This window comes from Myotis yumanensis, unplaced genomic scaffold (assembly GCF_028538775.1).
Source record: "Myotis yumanensis isolate MYYU_CA2020_CCGP unplaced genomic scaffold, mMyoYum1.0.hap1 SCAF_3, whole genome shotgun sequence".
Classification (NCBI taxonomy): domain Eukaryota; kingdom Metazoa; phylum Chordata; class Mammalia; order Chiroptera; family Vespertilionidae; genus Myotis; species Myotis yumanensis.
In genome coordinates, this window is record NW_027223754.1 from 43,617,917 (window position 1) to 43,632,675 (window position 14,759).

General features: G+C 45.2%; 1 protein-coding gene across 1 annotated transcript in view; it reads left to right on the forward strand.

Moving 5' to 3' along the window:
- The window catches only part of ABCC4 (ATP binding cassette subfamily C member 4 (PEL blood group)), a 248,533-nt gene that overhangs the window by 88,483 nt on the left and 145,291 nt on the right, over positions 1–14,759 (forward strand). The window contains exons 7-11 of the mRNA XM_070408769.1: positions 175–300; positions 888–1,137; positions 7,265–7,366; positions 9,937–10,026; positions 11,007–11,198. Of these exons, the coding sequence (XP_070264870.1) occupies positions 175–300; positions 888–1,137; positions 7,265–7,366; positions 9,937–10,026; positions 11,007–11,198 (760 nt within the window). The remainder of the gene's footprint in view (positions 1–174; positions 301–887; positions 1,138–7,264; positions 7,367–9,936; positions 10,027–11,006; positions 11,199–14,759) is intronic.

A 14,759-nucleotide genomic window follows, 5' to 3' on the forward strand; every position in this document is an offset into this window, starting at 1 on the left:
TTGACTTCCTAGTTGAAGTCTTTCCCCATTTGTGTTTTGAGTAGGACCTGCCCCTGTTCTCAGTGCAGAAGAGCTGTAGGGAATCATTGGATCTCTGGTCTCTGCAGTGCCCTCTGCTGATGAGGGAAGTTGGCAGTGGTCACCATGGCTCATCTCTCACACCTGTCCCCTTAGGAGTAAGACCGCAGCGTTCACAGATGTCAGGATCAGAACCATGAATGAAGTTATAACTGGCATAAGAATAATAAAAATGTACGCTTGGGAAAAGCCGTTTGCAGACCTTATTACCGATTTGAGGAGGTAAGTTTTTGTATATATCCACCACATTTTTCATATTTCTCAGAAGCCCAAAGCACTCCCATTGTGATTTTTCTCTAACCCCCGACCAACTCAGGCTCTGCTTCTCCATTCTGTGCGTGTGCCTCACCCTGGTTCATGGGTCCCCGGGTCCCAGTTAGATGCCTCTTCTCTGTCCTCTTCCCCCTTGTGCTGGTCACTTTTGCCTAATATCTTGGTGTCTCACAAGTTTTTGGTTGCTTATTCTCTCTTCCAATGAGTTCCTTTGCTCCTGGAAGGGACAGGCTTCATCTCTGGGTCATCAGCGAGGTGCCTGGAACACGACCTGTGTTCATGAATGAATGTTCAAACCCAGTCTGATTGACCCAAAGTGTTAAAGTGCACACTGATCCTGCATGTGGTTGGATGAGCGAGTGGGTATGGAGTGTGCAGCTCTCGGTGGGAGCTGGCCCCGAGGTTGGAACTGTAGAATGGTTATTGTCAAGTATGTCCACTCCTTAGAAAAGGGGCCACCTGCAAAAGGCACTTGAATTCATTTCATGAGTTGGCTGTCGATGCTTCCCCTTAAAACATATCCTACTCTTACCTAGGAAGGAAATTTCCAAAATTTTGAGAAGTTCCTACCTGAGAGGAATGAATCTGGCATCATTCTTCGTGGCAAGCAAAATCATCGTTTTCGTGACCTTCACTGCCTATGTGCTCCTTGGCAACACGATCAAAGCCAGCCACGTGTTCGTGGCGGTGACGCTCTATGGGGCCGTGCGGTTGACCGTCACTCTCTTCTTCCCCTCGGCCATCGAGAAGGTGTCAGAGGCCTTGGTCACCATCAGAAGGGTCCAGGTTTGTTGACAAGTAACTTTTTAAAGTTGTTGGCGGGTTTTAAGTAAAGTCACGCCTCCTTTTACTTTAGTGCCAAGTCTGCAGTCATTTCAAAATGTTGTACATACTCTTCCCATTTTCTCAGGTAGAATAACGTAAGTGTCGCCGATGATTTATGGGCAGCGTTACCATAGCAGCACAGGACCCTTGATGTCCAAGTCATAACCGCAGGAGAGGGAAACTGAGTTTATCTCCCGTGCTAACCAGAATGAAGATGCATTGGCTCTGTGCACACAGTCCTGGGGTACATGGGATTCGTCTCTGGGCTGGGAAGGGAAGAGTTGCTGGAAGGCCTCTGCTCCTTGGACCGGAAGAATGGCTTCCACCTCACTTAGTTCTCTCTGTTTAAAAATCGACCCTTTCCTCCTTGATGCTTTGCCTCTGATTTCTCGGTCCACCTTTTGGACCTCGCCTTGTAGTCCCTGTCCCCTTCTCCGCCTTTTCTTCCTGCCCCAGCCTCTGCCATTCAAATTTGGTTTTACCCCCACCATAGCCACTGTTGCCCTTTCCTAACTAGCTGTCCTTACATTGCTGGGGGCAACTAATTCACCTCACCAGGTTAAGGCCCAGGACCCAGTTGGTGATGAAGAATTTGTATGCATGAATATGTCTAAAATGAAGATGCATTGGCTCTGTGCCAGGGCAGGAACCCGAGCGTCTGGGCTTGACCAGAAATCCACTTGGTTTTGTTCTTGCGTCTCCACAGCAGTGGATGCCCACTAATAGATCTTCAGTCAAGTCAGATAGCATTGGGCTATCTGGTAGGGGGACGTTCTTGCCATAAAAGCTGAGTATGGGGCGCAGTTACAGTGTCTTGGCTAGGTTCAAGCCTCGGACTAATGAAAGGACAGGGTCCTCTCATTGCCACGTGCAAGTCCCAGCTGGAGGGCAGGACCCTCCCAGCACAATCATAGCCAACAGCTGTGGTAGTAAGCTTGAACCTATGGTCCAAACACGTAGCCCCACGTGCCTTGTGGTAGAGTTCGGGTGCATGTAGTTAAGTGAAGTTGGAGCTCACGAGAATGCTGTCAACAACTTGATCACGCCCCTACTTTGCCTCGTGGCATCTGCTATAAAATAAAGACACGGCTTGTGGGCGCTGGTGTGGGCACTGGCGTTGTCTCCTCATCAGGGAGCAGCGTCCCACCGAGACCCAGCTTTCATTCTCTTGTCTGTCTTTCCTTAATCCTTTCACCGCCCCCCCCCACCCAGTTCACCTTTGGCCACAACAGCTGAGACTTTTTATGATTAAATTTCTATACTGTTAAACAAAAGAAGAGCATTAACCATAAAACAAATCGGTCCTACAGGGTCAGTTCTGGTCCCCCGTGTTTCTTTTTTCCTTCCCTGACAGGGGTTTCTAGCAACTTTGTTAAGGGGTGGTCCATGCAGTTCAATACAGTTTCTTTTACGTGGCTTCCTCATTAAGTGTGCACCGTAACTTCCCCAGGTGGTGGCTTTGCATATATACTGTGTTCGTGCTGCTGCTGCATGTGCTGCCTGTGGCCCAGACACTCCTGAAGCCCTTGCACACCATCTCATTTAATCCCAACAATGTTGAAGGAGATGAGCAGCAGGGTACCCACTGTACAGGTGAAATAGTGTGCGCATCCCCACAGAGCTTGTAAGGAGTAGAACTGGGATTCTCCCCAGAACCCTGGTTTCGTAAGCCTTGTAACGTTGCCTTCTTAGCATCTTCTGGCATGTGGATTGTTTCCTTAAGTGTTGTTGTAATCATTTAGCCTTCCTCCGGAGACCTCCAAAGGTTTCCTGTTTCTGTGGAATCAAAGTTTTAAACTGGCATCGAATGAGTCCAATCTATAATAATAAAAGCGTAATATGCTGATTAGACTGGACAGCCCGACGACCTTCCAGATGAAGCCGGGGCTGTGAGGGAAGTCTGGGTCCTATGTGCCTGCCGGCGGCCGGAGGTGGGGGAAGGAAGGCCTACTCTTGCAGGAATTTCGTGCGTCGGGCCTCTAGTAGGACTATAAAAGATCTTGTCTTAACTTCAAAGCCCTGAACGTCTTCAGCGGCTTCTGCAAGCAGTAACATTTGTCTCTGAGGTTATATTGTTCCCAAAGCGGCTTAGGTTTTTGCCTACCACATGACCTGTTCTGGGTATGCACTTCGTGGCTCAAATGGCAGTTTAACTTCAGCTTTTTCATCAGCGCGAGTGCTAGAGGAGAATCCACCCAGCACTGCTGGCTCCCTTACAAGCTGGAAGATTGTGGCTTCTTTCTCCACTCAGACCTCTTTATGGAGGTGCTCAGTCGATTTACTTTCTCACTTCGTACATAGTTTTTCTTATCTTTTTAAAGTAGGAAATTTCTATTCTAGTGCACACATTGACTGTTGAATTTTATGTGATGGCCATACACTTAAGCTAAAATCAGATTTTATTCTGTGTAGGTGAGATTTTATAACACATTACCTCTGCTTGTTGCATGTTAACTGCATTACGGCTGTAGCCATGCACTCAATGGATTGACTCACTTGAACCAACCATATAGTCTGTCCATTCCTCCAGCAGATACTGTGATATGCTGACCCTGTGTGAGGCTCGGCATTGGGTGGCATTGAGGCTGTGGTTGTCAAGTGTGTGATATTATAGTCTCTACCCTCTTCCAGATATAAAGTCCCTGTGGGGATTCCGAGGTAGGGAGGGCAGTGCCAGGGGAGAGGGGGTGTGCATTTTGATTTGCTTTCTAGGAAGGTTAGTTAGTATTTGAGATTGACTCAGAAGGGTGGGTAGGATCAAGGCTGAGGCCACTTTGGGAGCATGGATTTAGGTGGGGATGGGTCCCTGAAAGGTTGTAAGCATGTTGCACATTCTCAGAGGAGTTTTAAGGAGGTCAGTAGGGAGTGGTGTTGGAGAGTTCTGGGGAAGGAATCAGGAAGTGTAGGGAGACGGCAAAAGAAGTTAGGCCAGTATTTTCAACGATTGGTAGTGAGTGAGATCCTGGAATTAATGCTGTTTCTAGAGGAGTGGGGGATTGTGGCAGAATAGGTGAGAATTGGTAGTTGGTTGATTATGGAATGGGGGGTGTGCAGAGAGAAGTTAAGCGGTGGGTCTGAAGCCTGCAGAGGTGTCCTCAGACCACAGTGTGCATCCGGCCGCCCTGCCTAGACCTGGGCTTGGGCAGGTAGGAATAGCGGTGTCTTGAGTAGGTTCTCAGTGGGTCTGGGTGGGTGGGTGAGTGAAGGACTGAATGAGCAGATGTGTCTCACCCTTGCTGGGTCTTCGAGAGGAACGCATTTTCCTTTTCCTACAGAGACGCTTTCATTCCAGTGTTTACCAGCGGCTCTTTTGAAGTAGGGCATCACATTGGGAGCTTTTCGGAATGACAGACAAGAATAAGGGTGTTCACAGTTTTCAGCATAGCAGGTGACTTATTTATGTGCTGTTTTGTCTTTCACGTGCTGATTTCTGTTGCCTCCTATGCCGGTTGGGATTAGGTTTGCCTGTGGGTTCTGGAACACCCATGTTAAAGCTGCTCACACAGGGGACTTGCCTTTCCTTTCAGGCAAAAATCCTTGTAAGGTTCTGTGTTCATTTCCTAGGGCTGCAGGAGCAAAGTACCACAAGCTTGGGTGGCTTAAAACAGCAAAAATTCATTCTTTCAGAGTTCTGGAGGCTCGAAGTCTGAAATCAAGGTGTCAGCAGGGTCATAGTCCATCTAAAGCAGGAGTGGGGAACCTTTTTTCTGCCAAGGGTGATTTGGATATTTATAACATCATTCGAAGGCCATACGAAATCATCAACTTAAAAATCAGCCTGCTCTATTTGTTCAAACATTTAATTAACTCACCCTTCATGCCTTGGCAGGGCCAGACCAAATGATTTTGCTGGCCTTATATGGCCCGCGGGCTGGATGTTCCTCACCCCTGTTCTAAAGCGTAGGAGGGAACCCTTCCTTGCCTTTTCTAGCTTCTGGTGGTTGCCGGCAAACACTTGGTGCTCCTTGGCTTGTAACACGTCACTCCAGTCTCTCTCACGTGGCTGTTTTCTGCCTGTGCGTTTGTCTCTGCATTTCTCTTCCCTTTTTATAAGGATCCCAGTCATACTGGGTTCGGGGGCCCCACCGTACTCCAGCATGACCACCCCTTAATGAATTACTTCTGTAATCATCCTATAACTTCAACATAACTTTTGGGGAGGACAGAATTCACTCCATGGCAAGTCCAGGACTGGTAGGATCCTTCCTGATGCCAGGGACCCAGACTCTTTCTTGTTACTCCCGTGCGTGGGGCCTTGAGCAAGCTGGCCGCCGCCTCCAAGTCCCAGGCTGTGGGGTAGAGAAAGGTTGCTGGATGTGGTCACTCTCCACTGGTCTGAGTTGAGTCCCATGGCTACCTTATCTGCACGGGAGGCTGGGGACAGAGGGCCTTCTCTACACTGCCGCGTGCAGCTGGAAATCAGGGTTTTGTTACCACAGAAGCCTGAGAGCAGGTTTTGAGGGCAGCCAGCAGTCTGAGATATTTTGGGGGGGGGGAGGGTGGTCTCAGTTTATTCTGTTTCTGCACCAGTGTAGCTTTTCTTATTATGTCTAGCATTTGCAGTGGTTATTGGGACCATTTTATTCAGCTACACAGTATTGAATAGCTCCTGATGAGCATGGAAATTAGCAAGAGGTGGAAGACATGGCCATTCCTGCTGCTGAGGAGAGGGCATTTACTAAGGAGAAAAGACAGAGTGATTGTGAAAAGGTGCTCATGAAATATTTTTTAAGAGATAGACACTTAGTGTGTTTCACTTTTGAAACGGTGATGTAAGTGATGGTTAATGACAAGTGGTGATACATTGATTTGATACGCATGAGGAGCAAGCAGAGTGCACTTGAGTATCCGCCCAGCTCAAGGTCACAACAGCTAAGCAGCAGAGTTGGGGCTTTCGTTAATGGTCCCGTCCCAGCCGTTGGTTGTGTGTTCCCAGCCGGTGGTCGTGTGTTCCCAGCCATCGGTCTCCCAGCCCATGCTCCGGCACCAGCCCGATCCCCTGAAGGCCTGGGATGGCCTTCGTCTCTGTATTCCTGGCATGTCGAATGGTGCTTGGCACAGGGTGTGATTCAGTAAATATTTATGGAATAATTTCCTACCAACTCTTGTGTTTATTGTTAGTAATGCAAAAGTAAAGCAATAAAAATGCCCAGGTTATAAATGTGCTCAGGTTTATAACAATATTGTCTCTTCAGGGTTATTAGTACGCTTGTTGAGAAAGTTACCAAGATAACCTTGAGGCCATGAATTCTAATATATATTGCTGATACATCATTTATATTACACTAGAGGCCCAGTGCACGACATTCGCGGGGAGCAGGCCTAAGTCGTCAGTCAGACATCCTTAGTGCTGCCGCGGAGGTGGGCTGCTGTGCTCGCCAGCCGTCAGCTCTGCTTGTGGCTGAGCAGCACACCCCCTATGGGAGTGCACTGACCACCAGGGGGCAGCTTCTGCGCTGAGTGTCTTGCCCCCTGGTGGTCAGTGTGCATCATAGTGACTGGTTGTTCTGCCATTCAGTCGATTTGCATATTGCCCTTTTATTATGGGATTATTATATAGGATTATATATACTAATATATGTAACAATAATATGTGATACTATATATTTAATACTGTACTACAAATACAATTCACAGTATATTATATAATTATATGCACTAAAAATATAGATATATGAAATTTATACCAAAATATATAATTAACCCTTGAACAACATGGAGGTTAGAGGCACTGACCCCCTTGAGCAGTTGAAAACCTGTGTGTAACTTTTGACTCCCTTAAATTTAACTACTAATAGCCTGTTGTTGATAGGCAGCCTTAACGAAAAGGATGAGAAAATAAATACCTTTACAGTACTTACTGGAAAAATCCATGGGCCCTCACAGTTCAAACCTGAGTTGTTCAAAGTTCAGCTGTACAATACATTATAGGCTATGTTCTGATGTGAACTAACACTTAAATGCATTTGGTAAAATGACATGTACCCTGTGCAAAGTTTTTATATTTCAAGTTCCAGGAAAGCAGTTATTTTTGTTTGTGATTTTGTTGCTGCAGTTTTAACCATCTGTATTTTTCCCTTTTCTGTAGAACTTTCTGTTGCTTGATGAAGTAACACAGTGCGACTATCAGCTCCCCTCAGACGGTAAAACGATAGTGCATGTGCAAGATTTTACTGCTTTCTGGGATAAGGTAACAAATCCTTTATTACGAGGTCGTGGCTGCTAAAAGACAACTGGTGACTTAGATGTAATAGAGAATTTTGGGATTATGCAGATGGTATCAGATGTGATTGCTCATTTACTGAAAGGATGTTATAAAAACTCTTAAAATCAGGAGCAAGGTTTGCATTGAACGGAGATGAAGTATAAAATCAGCCTCAGGCATTTGACATGTTGCTCTTTATCTCCTTCAAGGTATTACCACATTTTGAACTTAAAAACATGTAAGTTTGTAATGTTCGAATTTACAGGATTAGAGTGTCCACTTTTTATCTTGATTATAAGCAGACCATGTTGTGACATGCTGAATGAAGCCACGATTTGGATCTTTGCTGTGGGGAAGACTGGGGGTCCCCTAGTCTAAGCTTCTGGATGGTGCCGGCTACTTTGGTGGCAGCGAGAGCAGGGAGGAGGCAGCAGACAGGCACAGTAAGCTCAGTGAGTCCCAGTCTAAGGGTTTCACTAGGTGGCAAGCTGACAGGTTGAACTGGCAGGATCACAAGGATTTTCCCAATGCCTAGTTTATATATGACATCTAGGCAAATGGGGAAAGAAAAACAAACCAGGGACCACTCTCAAGAAGTTCTCAAACTTGAACAGTCAGTGTAGGGCCTTTAACCACAACTGAAAGGCTTTCTCCCTCATTCCGCAGTCCTCTGTGCACATCCTTCTGTACCAGTCTGGATTAGTCAGGAAAACCGAACCCACACCACAGGAGAGGGAATTTCAGGCATGGAATTAGTTACACGAGGCAGGGGAGGTGACCCTGAGATGAGCAACGGCAAGAAGCTAAACCAAATTCCATCGCTAGGGCTATAGGAACGCAGGGAGTAGGTGACATTGACCAGAGGGTCATCAGTTTTGAGCAGAACCCATAGACCGGCTGCCCACAGGCGTAGGGACTACAGTGTGAAGGGCTGTGGTACTGGTGCTGGCCCTGCAGAGATGAGGTGACTGTTGTGGTAAGGGTGCTGGAAGCAGGTGGCCATACCAGCTTCTCTCGGCCTGCCTCCTGGCCTCGGTCTGTGCTCTCCAAGGGCTGAGCTGGAGTTGATTGCAGTTCTCGGAAAGTTGGCAGCCCGAGCATAGAAATGGAGCCCAGAGCAAACAGGTGCCCGAGGGCCCTCCTTCCCACCTCCTTCCCACCTCCGTGCCGGCTCTCCCTTCTCCGTGGTCCAGGGCTCCAGACTCTGTAGACTGTGTTTTCATGCCTGTGCCACCTGCCTCGTGGTCACCTGCTTTTAATTTAGTGTCTGCCATTTCCAGCAAAATAAACCCCTAATACATATAACCACATCATTGCACTTGGCATATGGAAGCTCACACAAGCTGCCTCACCTAACCTGCCCTGCCTTAATACAGTAGCTTTACCTCCTGCTGTGTAATCCTCACCATAATACATTGTTAAGCATTTATAGAAAGCACCAGTAACACTCATTATAGAGGTGTACTCTCTTGAATGCACTGAGGTAGCTAACACCCCCTTTCTATGACCCATGACCAAATTTCTTTTGTACCAAACTATGCTACATTGTGAAATGAGCTATTCTATTCTTTCTAGAACCTGAACATGTTAGGTTCTCAGACTTTTTTGCATCTTGCATTGTAGTACAGATCACCCTGTTCTATTGTGTTGGCATTGCCTGTGAATGGATTATGCCCCCTGCTAGGAGGTAGTTAGGGGGTGTAACAAATGAAAGAGCCCTGGGTGGGGGGTGGGCTCAGACATTGGGGAGTTTGGAGAGAAGCTGAGGTAAGATGAAGCACATGTGGGAGAAAGACTCTAACCAGCTCCACTAGACAGCTGATAGGTAGGTGAGGGAAGGTCTCACTGACTGGCATGTCATTCATGAAATGAATAGACTTGGTCTTTATCAAATGAGGATGGAGAGATTAGTGGAGGTTTCAAATTGTTTATTAGTGAAGTACAGGCACGCCGTGTACTTATGCTGCCACCTTGTGGGGATGAATGAAATAAGAGTAATACCAAGGGTTATGACAACCTGAATGTAAATGATGAAAACCTCTCACGCTGGATGTTCAAGTATATTATTTTTTTTTCTTAATATATCTTCATTGATTTCAGAGAGGAAGGGAGAGGGAAAGAGAGATAGAAACATCAATGATGAGATAGAATCATTGATTGGCTGCCTCCTGCACGCCCCCTACTGGGGATCAAGCCCACAACCCAGACATCTGCCCTTGACCGGAATTGAACCTGGAACCCTTCAGTCCGCAGGCTGACACTCTATCCACTGAGCCAAGCCAGCTAGGGCCAAGTATATTCTTTTTAATAAGATTGTGTGCATCAAGAAGTTTCCATTTGGAGAAGGTGCCTTGTCTTTTCTACTACTTACATTCTTTGTCTAGAGCAGTGTCCTCAAGGAACTATGTTAAAAGAAGGGGCCTCCCTAAAGGCAATAGGAAAGAGAAAGATGTGGGTTATCTGCACGTATCAATGACTCTTAGGCTATTTTCTCAACTCGTTGATGTGTCTTACTTTATTGAAATGGACACTTTTTTGTAAACTTTCATTTGTAGGTATCAGAAACCCCAACCCTAAAAGACCTCTCCTTCACTGTGAGACCCGGTGAACTGTTAGCTGTGGTTGGACCTGTGGGGGCAGGAAAGGTGAGTTGTGATGTCTTTGGACAGCTCGATGCAATGCCACATCCCATGTTAAAATCTCAGGGTTGAGCCCAAAGCCATATGTAACACAGTTGTGAGTTGGGTATACCTAGAATGGCCTTTCTCAAAATGTGTTCCATGGAATGTTCATTTTGCAAGAAGGTTGCGTGGACCAATAAATCTGGATACAGCACATTATGTTTTTCTTCTTGGCCATTCAGGTGGCACAGTTGGGAACTGCTTGTCTGGAAGTTGGCCATCTCAGTGAAGGAAATTACTTAAGTGACAGCAATTCAGGCTGGAATGATTGAGAAAATGGAACCTCTTTTTGTCAGGGCAGACCTTACAGAAGTCGCGTCTGCGTGCTGTAACAGTTGAAGGAAATGTGCATGTATACTTAGTCTTGTGTATTCTGAAAAAACAAACAAACAACATATAGAAGTCTAAACATAAGCTGTAAAAAGAACAGGGTGTTTATTTCTCTTATGATGGGTTTCTGTTCTTCAGAAACATGACTCTTTTCGGAGTTCTTGAAATAATCCTTTCTGGTGCATTGCATGTATTATGTGCACATAGCTTTGCAGGAGCAAGTCTTTGTGAAGTAAAGGCTACCTGGTTGTTGCGACAACTGCAGTAAACACCAGGCCTATGAAATGTATATCATACCCGGTCACTCTGTTAGTTAATAAAGTTCAACAACCTTAATTAGTCTTCGTTGCGAGTAGAGCCTTTCATTTGGGGGAAAAGTTTTGGGCAGAGTGAGCTTGTTCTCTTATTTTATTAATAGCACTTATCAGCCATTCGTTTATACTGACCAATAGTGGTATTTAAATTTTTTTCATTGCAGCTTCCAGGGCTTTACTTTGTCCTGTTTTCACTATCAGGGCCATAAGGTTGATGAAACCCCAGGGCAGGGGGGAGGCTGTCCTGCAGCAGCTTGTCTGAGTGTTGCCTGTAATGCGTTTGTGTGCGATCTCTTTCAGTCTTCGCTGTTGGCTGCTGTGCTGCGGGAACTGCCCCCGAGCCGGGGGCTGGTCACTGTGAATGGAAAGGTCGCATATGTTGCTCAGCAGCCCTGGGTGTTTCCAGGAACTCTGAGGAGTAATATTTTATTTGGGAAGAAATATGAAAAGGAACGATATGAAAAAGTAGTAAAGGCTTGTGCTTTGAAAAAGGTGAGTCATGACGTTTGAGCCGCATCTACTTTGAATTCCAAATAATAATGCTAGTGTTGGTTTAATTTACAAGTTTTGTGTTTTCATATGACAGATATTTGAATGCTGTTTAATACTTTTAGCTGGTCTTCAGGGTAAAGACATATGCACATATGCTACTGTTTTAGTCCTGATCTGATAATGACATTCACAGAGAATGCTTTTTTTCTTTGGTTTTGTGAAGTTTTATTCACTTTTAATATTTTTTAAATGGACACGTGTAAAATTTTGCAAAAGTAAAGGGAATAGTCTAAGAATCCTCCTGTACCCATTCCCTGGCTTCCGTCAGGGTCAGCTGGCCACCAGTCTTGTTTCATCTCTACTGCTAGGCCCACCCCAACCCAAATCATCTGCAGCAGACCCTACACCTCATATTAGTTCAGCTGTAAACATAGGGTGTCCCCCCAAAATATGTATACACACACGTTGAATAATTATAAAGACAATGTTTATTAAAATACATTTCACTTTCAAAATTGAGCTATCGGCTATTAAAGTGTGCATACATTGTTTTGGGACACTTGCATTTCATTAGTTATTTCTAAAATATAAGAGAGCCTTTGAAAAAACAGCATCACGTTATCACACCAAGAAAAGTGACTCACATTCATAAGTATCATCAATGTTCTACTCAGTATTTGCATTTTCTTGTCTCAGTGAGAAATCTTGTTAAACGTTCGTCTGCCCCAGTCTCCACATAGGGTCTGCCCCAGACTGCACATAGGGTTGTCCCTATGTGCCCCTTTGCACTTGGTTGATTCCTCTCCTAGGTCCCATTCATTCTATAGGTTTTCCTCTTCACTTCGTTAAAGAAAGCAGAAGGATTTAAAATTTCATTTTAATACTGCATTTCACTGGGGGAGAGATTGTTTTCAGAAATGACATTGAGTTTCACAGCAAAGGGCAGGATGAAATGTATAATTGTACATTGAGATTTAAATAAAATTAGTGATTGAATGATGAAAACTGAACTTACCTGATAGGAGAATATAATTTAGCCAAAAGACAAAGAAAGAAAGAAAGAAAAAGATACCATCTAACTCGCTTTGGGCTATAAAAATCAGTGAATAGCGGTTTTCAGGGGCTCTCCCGGGGTCTGCTCCGTGCACTCTGGGCACCCGACTGTTCTTTTATGCTGTGAGAAAAGGCAGGGACGGGTGTTCCAAGGGACGGCATTGAAGGCCCCCAACTGGCTTTGTGAGGAAATAGTAATTTTGCTTGAACAATGGCTTGAACTTCACAGGTTGTATCAGGTGAGTAGCATTTTATGACCATGTGGCTAAAACATAATTGCACGCTTCATTGGCTTTTATTTCTTTTTCCTGCGTTATTGTTAATGAGCGATTATGTTGTTTTTAGAAGTGACATCAAGTTAGCATCATGAGCTAGACTTTTATTAAACAGTATACAGCCTGTATAAGAAAAAAGGAAAACCAAATGTAAAGCAGTAATAATAATAGCTCCCATTTACTGAGTCCACATGCTAATCATTTCTGTCTCTCACATGTGTACACACAGGAATATGAGTATTTAAGACTATTTAATATTTTACCTGTGCCTTTGATGTTCCCACCCTCATTTTATAGTTGGTAAAGCTGCGGCTTAGAGAGATGAAACAGCTCACCTAACCATTTGCAGTGCAGGTTCAGGTCCTTTTCTGAGTGACCAGGTTCTGTGCGTTCCCACAGTGCCTCCCTGCCTCTTCATTGGGAAAGTATGTAAGGAAGAACTATTTTAGAATTGGGTGGTTGATGAAGGTGGAGTGCGGGATGTGGAATAAACAGATCTCGGACATTTTCTCTTTACCTCAGTCAAGTTCAACTCCTGATGCCCAGACTCGTAGGTCAGTATCTGGCTCTTTCTTTGCAGGACCTTGCCTTTCTGGTCATAGGTTAGGCCAGTGGTCGGCAAACTGCGGCTCGAGAGCCACATGCGGCTCTTTGGCCCCTTGAGTGTGGCAGTTCCACAAAATACCGACTTCTGCGCATGGGCCACGAAGTTTCAATACACTGTACGTGCACACCCGCATGTGGTATTTTGTGGAAGAGCTCATGTCCCACATATATAAAATGGTGTGGAACACTGAGTACAGTTGGCCCTCCGCATCCGTGGATTCTCAGCCACGTTTGAAAAATTCTGTTTCCCATCCAGGACTGGTTCCGTCTGCAGATATGAAACACACAGTTATGGAGCCCTGACTGTCCTTACTGTGTGTGCAGCTTGTGAGGAGTAGAGATAGTCAATATACAGCATCCAGAACAGTGCTTGGCACCTAGACCTTACCGTCCAGGAGCTGACTAATGGGGAGAGAAGCCGTATACATGCATAGAAAATACGAAGCAGAATAAGATGGTCCTTCTCGAGAAGTATAGACAAAGTCTTAGGAACCCAGTAGAGAGAGAGATGACTTTCTCACTGGGGAAACGTAGGGATGGTTTCGTGGAAGAGCATTTGAGATGGGCCTGGGAAGATGGGAAGGGCAATTCCCGATGGAGGAGAGGCTATGAACAGAGGCTCAGTGGACCCATGGACAACTGCTGTTGGACCTGGAGCCCGCTCCCCAAGGCCAGGGCCTCGCTCTGGCCTCATAACCGTTCCAGCAGTCTGCTCAGGATATTTTTCCTATAAGTTTCTACTGTCACTAAAAGGCACTGGATGTGTTTCTGATCCTATAGCATCAAATCACCGTAGCTGTTTTCTATTTATTTTTTCTGGTTTGTGTGTCTGATTTTCAGTGAAAATCACTGTAAATGAAATTGTTAAATTAATATAAGAAAACTTTCCTAACAGTAGGAGGAATCGTAATATACGGCCAACTACAGCTTTTCCCTCTAACTCAGGGCTTTTAACCTGTTTTCATCTCACGGCACACATGAAGTAATCGATACAATTCTGCGGCACACCAAGAAACATACTATGTTTTTTGCTCATCTGACAAAAAATAGGTGTAATTTTGATTCATGCACACTGGATAGCTGTGTTATGTTGGCTGTTATCATTTTTTTTTTAAAATATATTTTATTGATTTTTTACAGAGAGGAAGGGAGAGAGATAGAGAGTTAGAAACATCGATGAGAGAGAAACACCGATCAGCTGCCTCCTGCACATCTCCTACTGGGGATGTGCCCGCAACCCAGGTACATGCCCTTGACCAGAATCGAACCCGGGACCTTTCAGTCCGCAGGCCGACGCTCTATCCACTGAGCCAAACCGGTTTCGGCAGCTGTTATCATTTTCTTAATTTTTTATTTGATGGGTTAAGGGAAAAGAGGTCGGTGCCCCTTACTAACTAGTCAGGTATTGAATGTTTTAAAAACTCTTGTGGCACACCAGTTGAAAACCGCTGCCCTAACCAAATCAGACCATCATGGCTAGGAAATTTGTTTGACTGGGGTGTTCCTTCAAATCCTTTGAAATGTTTTTCCCATCTGAGGCTGGTCTGTAAAATAGTTTGCGGAGTCAGCAAACACACTGGAAGGGCTTCTCCCAGGCTCGGTGAGAGGCCATTTCTTATTTCCTAAC